This window comes from Eurytemora carolleeae, unplaced genomic scaffold (assembly GCF_000591075.1).
Source record: "Eurytemora carolleeae unplaced genomic scaffold, Eaff_2.0 scaffold448, whole genome shotgun sequence".
NCBI classification, from domain to species: Eukaryota; Metazoa; Arthropoda; class Copepoda; order Calanoida; family Temoridae; genus Eurytemora; species Eurytemora carolleeae.
This window is the reverse complement of record NW_019396364.1, coordinates 18254-31276: the sequence shown is the minus strand read 5'-3', so window position 1 is coordinate 31276 and position 13023 is coordinate 18254. Positions and strand designations below refer to the sequence as shown.

Sequence of the window (13023 nt, the reverse complement as noted above, 5' to 3'; positions counted from 1 at the left end):
TTCTCTATTTTATTTTTCCTATTTTATTTATTGCAATACAGATAACCCAGATATAAGAATAGTTTTCGTTTTTTTATTGAATTGAATAATGATAAGCAGCGTTTTAGATCCATTTTCTGTCCTGTGAAAATATAGAATAAGTCATATTTTTAAAATTTTTTATAATATTTTCTTTTACAAAGCAAAATTTCCGAAGTTGGTTCCTTTTTGTTGATAATTTTGATCCTGAAACTTGATTGACCCTTGAAACTGTTTAATTTGAAAATTATTTTTATAGATTTATCTATATATTATTAGAGCTTGTACTAAATTCACCATGATTAGGATGGATTGCTCAGGGTGCAAGGTCCAGTTGGCAGAGCTGGAGGAGGTCGTCTTCCTCATTAAGGGAGTTAAGGTAAGAATTTGCCAGTGCGTTTTTAGGATTTAATGAGGGATTATAGTAGAGTTGCTTCCTATGTAGTAAGTAGTAAGGGGGAAGGAGGAATATTGTAGAGGAATTTAATCAATCTGCCAAAGATAGAGATCAAGGCTTGATTTCTTAGAAAACTGTTGACTTTGGGACATTTTAAATCTTAATTTGTAAAATAGGATGTTACCTTCACCCTTGCTCCTGAATGCCGGGATCTGGTTGTAGAACGAAGTCTAAAGATTGGAGATTTAGATCCCAAGAAGAAGAGGAAAGATGTAAGTAGATAAAACTTCATGCATTGAAATGATGCTTTTTGCAAAATATACTCGTTTAATAAAAATGCAAATAAGTCCTAACGATCGAATTTGAATGTTATAACTTTTAAGTTTTTAGTAAACACAGGGTCGTCGACTTCGACGAATGAAGACAAAAATTGTGCAAAAGTCACAGGGTTTTCCGATTAAGGCTTAGAAATTAAGCAAAATTAAGCCTTATAAAATGATGCATTTGTAATTTGATTAAGCAAAGTGCAAGTTAAAGGAACCCTGCACATTATTTTGGTTTATTTAAATTATTTCTGGATCCGGATCCGACCCTTGCATAGATCCAGACAGTTAAAAACTCAGGTCTTTATTTTCAACGTATCATGCATTTGTATTCCCATTCTCAGCAGTGGTACCGCTTAGAATACTTTTCTTTTGTGCGGAATCGGATCCATGGAGCTAAAATGTTGCGGATAAAATGGATCCATATTCTCAGCCATGATTCCCAGGGGTAGTGTTTACAAATATATGTCCCTTTTAAAACTCTTAATGGAGGACCTCAGCCCGAGTTGGTGATGTATGTATATTTGAGGGAACCAATGAGTAACCGAGTGGTACATGCTAAAGAAAAGCAATTTTTTTCTTTGAAAAATTGATTTTTTTCCGATTTTTTTTCTTATTTCACGGACAACCCCGAGCACTCCAGAATTATATATATATATATATTATATATGTATACTGATTATTGCATAATAAGCATGAAACACTGTGTTTATGAATAAAGTATTATATAGGAAGATTGTTGCGTTTTCACTGATATATATATACAGAGCGTCCCATATCATATTAGATTATCTCCAATCTTTAACCCCAAAATACGCACATAATACTCGAAAAATTTAGCATTATCTGTAAAATAAATTTTCTATTAACCTTATAAAATTTTTCAAAACGATTCTTTCTTCTTAAATTTTCTGATTTGTCCCCAAAATCGTAATTTAAACCCATTGACGCGGTCTGTATATAAAATAAAGTTGGTTTATGTTCAGCATAATTTGCAATTATTATTCAAGGCTTATCTGTTTCAGGTCAATTGCAAGCACTGCAATTGGGACTTAGGAAAGGAGGTCAGATTTCAAATTTTTGCTAGCATTCTTATATGCATCTTATTTATCTTATTTATCTTATTATCAATATCTGTCTACAATGTCTGTTTGATGAAAAAAGTATGTTAACTTCTCTTAATCAGATTTTTCCAGTGCTTACAAAAATTCATTGCACGAAACTCTTTTAATAAAGTTTGAATCGTCTTTTAGAAATTTTTGTGAACAATTGTTTTTTGAGAACCTTACTTACCAAGTTTTAAGATTGTCACATTAAACTTCAAAAAGTGCAATGTCTTGTAAGTCAAACTACACATAAATACCCTATTTTTTTTAAAAAATTAGGATCACATCCTTCGACACAAAGGTGTTTCTGAGCCCCAGAAATTCCAAAACTCTTTCTAGTGTACACTGTACAATGTGTACATTTACAGTGTTTTCTCAGAAAACTGAGGCTTAATAGCATTTTGCGGATTTTCTCGATACTTAAAAAATTCACGATATCTCCGAAAGCCAATTTTATCGCAAACAGCAAGCAATTTAGCGGTAAAATAGGCTTATAATTTTAAAGATTGGGGTAGTATGTGTATTTTGAAACCGTTGAAGTGAACAGTCTAGTGTGAACATTTTATGTTATTTTATTGTTTTGATTTAGACTAAATTTGGACCTGGTGGAACTACGCTTGTTGCATTTGGTACAGAAAAAGTGATGGTTCTCGGAATACAACTTAGGAATTTAAATATATATTTTTGTTTTCCTTGACTCACATTCTGAAAATTTTAAATTATGTCCAACGATTATGAAGATTGCCATACATGGTTAACAAACAAGCCAGAAAAACGACGTTTTTTTTTCATTTTCAGATTTAGGTTTCATGGGTACTGTCGTAAATCGGACATGCCTCTCTTAATATGGAGGATCACTCTAAATTACGAATAAGAAATTGAAGAAACCATTAAAATCGATTTTATGCTTAACTTTACACAGATTAGACTAGAAAACAACTAAAATATATTTTTATTTACTTTAGGAAGAAAGACCAGGTAAAGAAGAAAATCATCAAAATTTTTCAAAACAAAAAAAACAGAGCAGAAGAAAATTATTGAATTTCAATAGTCATGACTTTGTGTGAATAAAATCTTTTGAATTTGACATTTTTAATTGTGCAATTGAACCAACAGTTTCAAGGGAACTTTGTTTAGATAAAATTCAACCCCAAGACAAGTAATAGACATTGATATAATTGTTCATCGACTAAATTAAACCGGAAAATGTGTTTACGCTCTCTTACTGAAATGTTGCAAAGTATTTATTTGTAATAAATAAAACTTTGAAGTCTCAAGTAATTGAAACATGCATTAATTATTTTGATTTAAAAAATCTTGTGTTTTCTGATTTGATAATTTATCTGTTTGATACAGTGGCATGCAGAGGTGACAACAGAAAGATATTCATCTATACAGAGACGAGGGGAACATGATTTTTTCCAGGTTATTACAGAAGTACCGGAGATTATATCAGAGTTGGTACTGGAGTACATTAGTACAGCAGGAGTACACTTTTTAGTAGTACAGTTGTACAGAAGTACAGAAGTACAGAAGTACAGAAGTACAGAAGTACAGAAGTACAGAAGTACAGAAGTACAGAAGTACAGTAGTACAGTAGTACAGAAGTACAGTAGTACAGTAGTACAGTAGTACAGTAGTACAGTAGTACAGTAGTACAGTAGTACAGTAGTACAGAAGTACAGTAGTACAGTAGTACAGTAGTACAGTAGTTCAGTAGTTCAGTAGTTCAGTAGTTCAGTAGTTCAGTAGTTCAGTCGTACAGTCGTACAGTCGTACAGTCGTACAGTCGTACAGTCGTACAGTCGTACAGTCGTACAGTCGTACAGTCGTACAGTCGTTCAGTCGTTCAGTCGTTCAGTCGTTCAGTCGTACAGTCGTACAGTCGTTCAGTAGTTCAGTAGTTCAGTAGTACATCAGTGTAGTACAGTAGAACATCAGTGTAGTACAGTAGAACAGTAGTACACCAGTGTAGTAGTACATTAATATAAAACTATTTTAGTTTTAGACTAAATTAATGTTTGATTAAACAAATAAATCTTCTAGACGGAGAACAGTGTTATTAACGAAGTTGAATACAAGTGCCCTACACTTCCAGACCTCAGGTTTCCCAGACAGATAGAGGACTTTAACTGGAACCATCTTCTTATACAAAAATCTCCTCACGATTATCAGGTAGAGAAATGTGAATTACTGAGCTTTTAAAAACCATTTCAGGATTTTAAATTAAATTCATATCTTTCAAAAAACAGTGCTACCTGAACAGGCTACGTTAATGAACCTGGTTGAAAAAGAACCGCATTTATTAGTTTTAAACTATGTTTACTGTTTAGAATAAGGGCTCCCTGGAGGGACTGCAGAGGGACCTGGTTTAAATAGTACCGTATTTATAAGTTTTCAATTGTGTTAAGATTAAATGCTACCTAGCGGGAACCGTAGAGGGATCTGGTTTAAGCAGAAGTGTTTTTATAAGTTTCCAACTGTGTTTAGATCAAGTGCTACCTGGAGGGACTGCAGAGGGACCTGGTGGCAGTCCTCTCTACAGGGTCAGGGAAGACCTTGATAGCCTGCCTAATCTTGAAACGAATGATGTTGCTTAACCCTGAGAGGATGGGACTCTTCATAGTTGACAGGATTCCACTAGTTTATCAACAAGCTAAGGTACAAATATATAGATTAAATCTTTCAAAACAAATTTTCTCATAAAATAAAATCAGGAGCATCAACAACTTTATGCTATATTGGGGGGCGGGGGGTCAATAAAGATTTTAATAAATTCTTACTATTATAGAACTTCAATTACAGTCCATATCATTATACTTTGTTTAATCTTCTTCCCAAATACTTTTTTTAAAAAATGTTCAAGATGGAAGGTTGAAGGAATGGCAAGCTGAGAGGAGGAACAGATTTAAGGGTTGGAGGGCTGAGGGGGGAGAATGGGGGGATGGATGGGTGAGGGGGAGAATATGTAAGGAATAGAAGGCTGAAGGGGAGAAGATGGGAACTTGGGAAGGATAATCTAGTTGCACCTTTAAATAATATGGGATCGGGATTTATCAGGATTCATTGTGCAAGGGGGGATTTAACTTCCAGTTGCAGGTAAAGTTACAAAATGCATTAAGATATTAGGATTAGATATTTTGTAAAAAATCGCGGAATTAATGAGTTTAAAAAAAGTCCATTATTTTTTCAGTTTTCTATGAGAATTTTATTGTGAATCCTGAACGATAAGATAGAGTTGGGACGTGGGGAATTAAAACATACAGGGCTTATCTTAAAGCAGTGGAATGATTGTAGTATTTATTTCTTTTGTCATGAAATTCTCTCGAGATTTTTAAAGGAATTGAGTCTTTGTCACAAACTCTGATTTTCAATTCCCCATATCTCTGGAACCCTATATCGTGGACATTAGATATTTCAAACTAAGAACCCTGTTAGATTAAATATTCAAAGTTTGAAATATCAAACGTTAACATTATCAGAATGCAAGGACATATGGCTACAAAAACTTATGTTTGTGGCAAAGACTCAATTTCTTTGTAAGAAATTTACTTTTAAAATGTGCTCTGAATATTGAAATGAATGATCCTAAGCAGAGGCGTTTTCAGGGTGGGGGGTTATGGGGGCTAAGCCCCCCTGGAATATAGAAATCTATTGATTTCATGGGGTTTTAACGCCCCAACGGGTGCTGAGCCCCTCCCCCTGTAAAGTAAAAAAATTAAGCCCCACCCCCTGTACAGATTCTTGAATACACCCCTGATCCTGAGCGACATTTATTAATTTAAAGAAATAACGAAGACAACAGTATGCAAACAATTCTACACTGTACAGGTGATAGCTAAAGAGACTGGATTGCGTGTGGTTGGTATAGAAGGGGAGAATAAGACGACCAAGATGTTAAACGGATTACACAATGATTCCTACGATGTACTGGTGTGTACTGCTGGAATGTTCTGGGCTCTCTACGAGAATGATAGAATATTCTTCAAAATGTTTAGGTATTCTAAATTTTTTTTTAAAGATACTTTTTCATCAAAGTTCTTTTATTTCAAACTTTGTGTGATACTTCGTAAATGAAGCGCGGACAAAAAATTAATATCTTAGTCTTTTTGAAGAAAACAGGAAGACCACATTTTTAAAATCCCAGACTAAGGGATATACTGGGTTACCCACAAAGGATGAGACTGTAAACACGACTGGAAACTTTCTAGGTTGAATTAAATCTTCTGCTTTAAATAAAGTCTTTTAAGGGTTTATTTAATGCTTTGACAAAGAGCAAAACCTGTTTACAATGGCAGGGAATTATGAATATAAAGAAACAGACAGTGTAAATTTCGTACAATCGTCTTTGAAATCTTTGTGGGTAACGCTGTATGTAGCATTTACTGTTTTTAAGTATGTTAATTCCCATGTTTATTGGGCCCTTCCATTCAAATAAGCCTTTGTTTTGACATTTTTCAGTCAACACCTGTTTAGGTTTTCTTCACACATTTTCTCCGAAAATATTGACACACAAGAAGAAAAAAAATTATTGTTAATAGCAGGTTGGTGAATGTAACTGTAGTTCTTCCTGACTTGAAATAAAAGTACTTACTCGTTACAGTTCGTTTCTTCTTCAGTTGTTTTCTTCTTCAGTTGTTTTCTTCTTAATTTGTTTTCTTCTTTAGTTGTTTTCTTCTTCAGTTGTTTTCTTCTTCAGTTGTTATCTTCTTCAGTTGTTTTCTTCTTCAGTTGTTTTCTTCTTCATTTGTTTTCTTCTTCATTTGTTTTCTTCTTCATTTGTTTTCTTCTTCATTTGTTTTCTTCTTCAGATGTTTTCTTCTTCAGTTGTTTTCTTCTTCAGTTGTTTTCTTCTTCATTTGTTTTCTTCTTCAGTTGTTTTCTTCTTCAGTTGTTTTCTTCTTCAGTTGTTCTCTTCATCAGTTGTTATCTTCTTCAGATGTTTTCTTTTATAATTGTTTTATTTAACATTTGTCTTCTTCTTTAGTTGTTTTCTTTAATAGTTGTTTTCTTGTATAGTTGTGTAGTGTTTGACGAAGCCCACCATTGTACTGGAGCTCATGTTTACAAGAAAATACTAGACGAACTCAACCTTATGCCGACAAATGCAAAACCAAGGTAAAGTCCAGATAAAGGTCACTGCAACTAATAAAAAGTGCAGGTGAGTAAAAAAACGGGATTAACGTTGTTTTACACAACACTAGATTTTTTAACAGGATTTGTAGTTTAGGCTTAACAATATTTAAGTGTCATTTTTCAAAACGCTAAATTTTCTTCTGTTCAGAAAGAATTGAAAAATATTTATGCTTTACTGTTTCAAATTTTATAAAATTCTATTGAAGTTTGTAAGAGATACAGGGTGTCCCAATAAACATGGGAATTCAGTGACGAATTCGATATCTTCTTTTTAAATAATTCTTTGATTTAGTACAGGGTGAGTCAAAAAAAAAGTGTGATTTGCGGTGCTGGTACAAAGTTGTACCTTTTTTGTTCAACTCTCCTGTATGGTGTTTTTTCAATATTTTTAAAAAATTTTTTTTTTTGGTACTGCAATGGCCGAAAAGAAAATCCGCGACTCTTTTTTTCGCTCAAAATCAAAAGTTCAGAAAAGCAAAAATGTGCATTCATATTATTTCTCTCTAAATCTAAAATTTTATTAAGATTGAATCACGGAATCACAGATAATTGGTAAAATTGTAAAAGAAAATTCGCAATTTTCAGTTCTTGGCTAATTTTTAAGGAAAAGTTATTTAAATTCTCTACTTCCTTTCTTAGTATATTCTAAAGTATTAAATATACGCTGTTCAGTTGAAACCTTAAGAACCATTGAAAAACAATTTTTCCGTAAAATTATACCAGAATTGAAAATTGCGAATTTTCTAATTACAATTTTGCAAATTTTCCTAGATTCTGTGGTTCAATCTTTTTAAAATTTTAGATTTCGATAGAAACAATTTATTTACACATTTTTGTTTTTCTGAACTTTTGATTTTGAAAGAAAAAAAGGTTCGTGGATTTTTTTTTGTGGGCCATCGAAGTACCAAAAATACAAATTTTCAAAAAATATAAAAAAAACACCATACAGAAGAGTTGCAAAGTTACACTTTTGCACCAGGCGTCGCAAATCATACTTTTTTATAGTGATACCTACTGAAAAAGCAGTAATCTGTAAGAGTTTCGTCTGCTATGTTCACATTTTGTTTGTTTATATTTTGACTGCATACTTGTTGTACTTAGTAGAACACGAAAGTTGCAGTATACAAACTTAGTAAACTTGTCCGTCTTCACTGTTCATCTTGTGGAGACATCAATTATACACACATCTTACGCATCTTTTACCATTTTCATAAAATAAACTCTAGAAGACATAAAAATGGCTTCTGAAATTAGGTATTACATTGCTAATTCATAACAAAGACTATATCGAATTCGTCACTGAATTCCCATGTTTTTTGGGACACAAAAAGTCCGCGAAAAATTGATTTCCTAAATCTTAAAAAATCAATCCTGCAAAAATTTAAAAATTTAATTCGATTGCGATCACTAAAAATATTTTTAGAATTCTTGGGCTAACAGCCTCTCCTATCGATGGTGACACCATTTTAAAGGTAAATTTAGATTTTACCATGTCAGTTTTTGTTTTTGCCAATATTTTCTGTCTGGGTTTAAATATGACGAATGTGACAGTGTAATAAGAACAAATGTTTTCTAAATTTTTTATTCTTAACAATTGCTATCTTACATTTTGTCAAATTTGACCCTGACACAAGATTTATGTTAATACGACCCAAAAACGACACAAAAAAAACGTGTTCTTAGGATTTTTTGGAATCGTTTTTTTTAAGATATTGCAAAGTTTAATAAAGGCAAACTATAACATAATACAGTTTACAAATCTTAAAAGTTTTATTGATTTGTTTTAAACGATCCAAACGATTAACTACCGATTTATAACAAGCTTATAATAGTAAAAATCACAGCACAGACACCTGATACATGTTAACAAAGGAAAGCTGTTTATTAAGTGATCTTATTCTTTTTGCAGTTTAGTATTGTTATAAGCTGTGACCTAATTTTATAATTTTTGTCGGCAAATGCGTTCAAAAGAAAAAAAGTAAAAAGACATTTCCGTAAGTTTAAAGATAGCTGAATTGTAAAACCAACACGCGGTGGAATTCAAATTAACCGAACGCATCCCGCCTTGGTTATTCCTAGCCGCCTTGTTGTATCTAACACTGGTTATAAAGTAAACATGAATATCCGATTCGTTAAACATTTTAGTTGTGATTTCCTAGGCTAGCTTGGTGAGGAAGTCGCAGCTGTCTTAACGAATCCGACAGAAGTATGTGCAATGTTTGAAGATGTGCACTGAACATTTCCTATCCAGGATGCACAGTCGGACGTAAAGGAGGGGGGGGGGCAGGCAAAGTGTGAAATTGGACTTAAGTAGTTATATAGATACTTTGATTTAAAAACTTTTTTCAGGCTAGAACTAGTCTAGAGAAGCTGAAAGCGGACTTTAAAACCCCAGCGGTCTACTATCCTAATATTGGTAACTAACAACATTAAACTAAAATTTCAACATTTGTGAATCGACGACTAAGTTTAAGACGTATTTCTATGTGACAATAAAAAGTAACAAAAGGAGTTACTTTCTAAATTCTCTAAATCTCAGGCGTTAAACGATACATGTAAGGCATCTATCTGATGTTCCTGTCTCGAGAAATTGATATAAAATTGTGTTAAAATTATACAAAAATGTATATATATCAAAAATGGCATTGCAGTATCGTAGTCACGTGACTACGTATGTATCACGTGACCAGTATACTTTCATTTTTCCTTTACAGTCCATTTAATGATAAGAATTGTGGGGCATTCAATGTAAATTAAGTAATTTTATCTTTAGGAACTGTTGCAACATCCCCAGAATACTTTGTTTACAGGTAAATATTTACAATAAAAATAGACATAACAACAATTTTCAAGAGCTTGATTATAATAAAATGATGAACTATATAGGTTTACACAAAAACAGCGAGAATTCATGAAGGACATCATAGCATCCTGTAACACTATCATAAAGGTAAAACAAGTTTGCTGAATTTATTTTCACTTTTTTTTTTTAATAATTATTTCATGATCTGTTTGCAGCATTGATTTTGATAAATATTACAATAAATTAAACAAATTAAATTAAATTCTCCTGCTGCAGAAGAGTTTATATAGAAGGTGTCCCACGAAACTATTCACCAACTGTCGAGTTTCGTGGGACACCCTGTCGCTCAAAAGTGTTTGTTCTTTGTAGTTTTTAACTAGGTTTACAAGTGTTAAAATCCTGTAGTTTACCATGCCTCCTGATTAAGCAAAGGTTTAAAGGGAACTGTTGTAAATCGGACATGCCACTCAACAAATGGAGATTCATTCAAAACATCGTTTACAGTCCTTTCAAGTTTTATTGAGAATTGAATTTTTTCAGGTACTTGGTCCCACGAAACATGACTGTTGAGAGACGACTTGAATTTCGTCTTTTAACTATTAATACATTTTTGGCATTTATTTATCAAAATTATATTAGAAGCAAAACTCTCAAATTTAAAAACACAAAACATGTCCAAAATATGGTCTGCCATTTTTGTGCTTTCAAAATTACTTGAGGGCTGAAGAGTTTTGTTCAGAATTCGACATTTCAGATTTTATTAAATAAATTGAAATCTAAACAAGATTCTTAATATCTTTGGTAATATTAAAAGCACAAAAAAGGCAGACCACATCTTGAAAATGCCAGGACTAGGGGAGTTTTGGAGTATATGTGTCACGAATCATATAGGCTGACAAATGAATGCCGCATATTATTTCTCAGATCTAAGACGATCTGTCATGTTTCGTGGGACACCCTGTACTATAAATTATTTAAGAATTTATTTAGATGATAAATTCCAGTTTATCTGAACACCAGAAGGATAATCAGCTGTTTAATATTGATACGAATATAGATAAATATTCACAAATCAAGGAAATTATTCATTGGTAAAAATATAAGTTTAATTTATTATTTAATTTATTCAATTGTACACAATTATGGACTTCCGGGGGGGGGAATGTTTCCTCTTATTTCAAGGAAATCCCCTAGCCTGAAAACTTCATTTTCTCATTCTTTCAGGTGTAAAATTTAAACTGTAGAGGATACCAAGAATATGGCATTCATTCGACCTTTTTTATATTTGAATCCGAGTGCCCTAAAAACTCCTTCTCTAAATAGATTTGGCTTGTCATTCCGTCGGGTTTTTTAATCTAATGAACGTCAAAACAAATGAACTCATCTAGGGAAGGTTTATGGACTATCAGAATTAAAAAATGTCGACATTAATTATTTTTGTAAATGCAACAATTTAAAAAATAAATTCGCGGAAAATTGAGAACAATTTAAAAACTTTTAAAGCATTAATTAAAACATGTCGACATTAATTAACAACAAGTTAAAAAGAAATTCGCGGAAAATTGAGAACAATTAAAAATGGCGACTTTTAAAGCATTAATTAAAAGCTAAACTTGTGAAAAGAGAAGAGGTTGTAAAGCTCCCTTTAAAAACTTAGTTTCTTTAATTGGAATAATGGACCAGGGAGGAATTAACGCCCTCAAGGAACTGAAGGATTATCCAAAAAGAAACGAATTATGCAAACTACTGGAGATACTGCTTGAAACCCAGGTATATACATCTCTGAGCATGGTTACCTAAGGATGAGATGTAAATGATGACCTTTTCAAATAAAATAAAATAAAAAAGCTATAGGGTACGACATCAAAACTAGGTCTACTGCCTTCAATCTTTTTTTTTTCACTGGGAATACTTAATAATTTGGAAATTCAAGAAACTATTGTACAGCTGCAGGAGCTGCTGTGGACCATGAATGTATGAAAAATGTTTCTTAGTTAAATTCGTCTCTGAAGTCTCATCCTTTAGATCAAAATGGATTTTTTGACGTATTCACTTTTAAATGTGTTATGAATTGCAAAAAATATCTTGTGTTCTTCGGTTTAGATAACAGCAGTTAGCACAAATGAATGACTCTGTGTAGTGCCTAGGATCCATTTAATTTTGATGTGGATTCTGATCCCGGTTATTTCTTTAAAATTTACCTAATTTTTTTAATGAAGAAGAATTTACAAATTTTTTGTCTTATTTTTTTTTGCTTTTTTTATGCTAAATCTTGATGAACCATTCAAAAAGAATGTAATGTTCATACAAATTCAGAAAGTTGCAATATACGACTAGGACAAAAAAATCAATTTAATATCAAACAAATTATTTATTATTTATCATTTATAATTATTAATGAGTTATTTGTTTTATATACAATGCACTTAAAACTACGTTTTTTTCCGCTAGGTGTCTCTGCCATGTGTAATCATTCAAAGCAGCGAGAGCAAAGACACCTGGCGGCCAACTATTTTGGCGTTTTAAGTGCATACCAAATAAAAAGTATTATGAAATATCAACTTTGTACGAATGGGTCAAAAAATAATCGACGACTGTAGAATGACTGGATGAATTGTTTGAAATAAGATTTATTTTTTTTACAATCCAAGTCGTATTTTGCAACTTTCTTAATTTGTATGGACAATACGTTTTTCAGTCGTTTTTAACAATTTTCTCCTCATAGACGCAACAAATAGAAGTAAGATTTGGAGCAATCAAAAGCGATTATTTTTTGCCGCAAGCCTATACTCCCTTTCATTTTTCGCGAACACTCCCTTTAATAAGTTTATTTACTAGCTAAACCTAGTTGCAAAAAAACAACATTAATTACACAAAACCTTCTCAGTTTTTGGGTCTCACTGTATCATTGTTAGGAGATAACCCTGAGCATGGGTCTGAAATTTGCATCAGATATTCTCACTCAACCAGAGATAAGAAACAAGCTTAGTCCTCACTTCCCTGTAGAGAAATATATGGAGGAGGAGGAACTCAGTGAGAACCTTGAGAACCTTGAAAACCTGATTGACATGTGCTCAGAGGATTCTAGAATTATTGTTTTTGTAGAAACAAGAGAATGTGCTTCAAGGTATCTTTTTTGATGCGGATTATTCCTTTTATTAGAAAGCATGTGTCATTGTGCTGCCAAGTTTGATGAATTTTTATGAAGTAAGCAAAGGTCTTAAAAATGATAAAAAATCA

The 13023-nt window shown here is 32.5% G+C and overlaps 1 protein-coding gene across 3 annotated transcripts in view; it reads left to right on the top strand.

Moving 5' to 3' along the window:
* Positions 1-13023, top strand: part of LOC111701756 (uncharacterized) — a 29435-nt gene that overhangs the window by 4363 nt on the left and 12049 nt on the right. For all 3 annotated transcript variants that reach the window (XM_023473165.1, XM_023473164.1, XM_023473166.1), the window contains 17 exons: positions 325-397; positions 592-687; positions 1764-1802; positions 2434-2510; positions 2810-2822; positions 3201-3269; positions 3891-4019; positions 4335-4505; positions 5676-5842; positions 6864-6962; positions 8404-8452; positions 9330-9396; positions 9754-9790; positions 9867-9930; positions 10774-10860; positions 11467-11553; positions 12699-12910. In XM_023473165.1, coding sequence (XP_023328933.1) covers positions 326-397; positions 592-687; positions 1764-1802; positions 2434-2510; positions 2810-2822; positions 3201-3269; positions 3891-4019; positions 4335-4505; positions 5676-5842; positions 6864-6962; positions 8404-8452; positions 9330-9396; positions 9754-9790; positions 9867-9930; positions 10774-10860; positions 11467-11553; positions 12699-12910 — 1535 coding nt within the window. In that variant the 5' untranslated portion in view covers position 325. The remainder of the gene's footprint in view (positions 1-324; positions 398-591; positions 688-1763; positions 1803-2433; positions 2511-2809; positions 2823-3200; positions 3270-3890; positions 4020-4334; positions 4506-5675; positions 5843-6863; positions 6963-8403; positions 8453-9329; positions 9397-9753; positions 9791-9866; positions 9931-10773; positions 10861-11466; positions 11554-12698; positions 12911-13023) is intronic.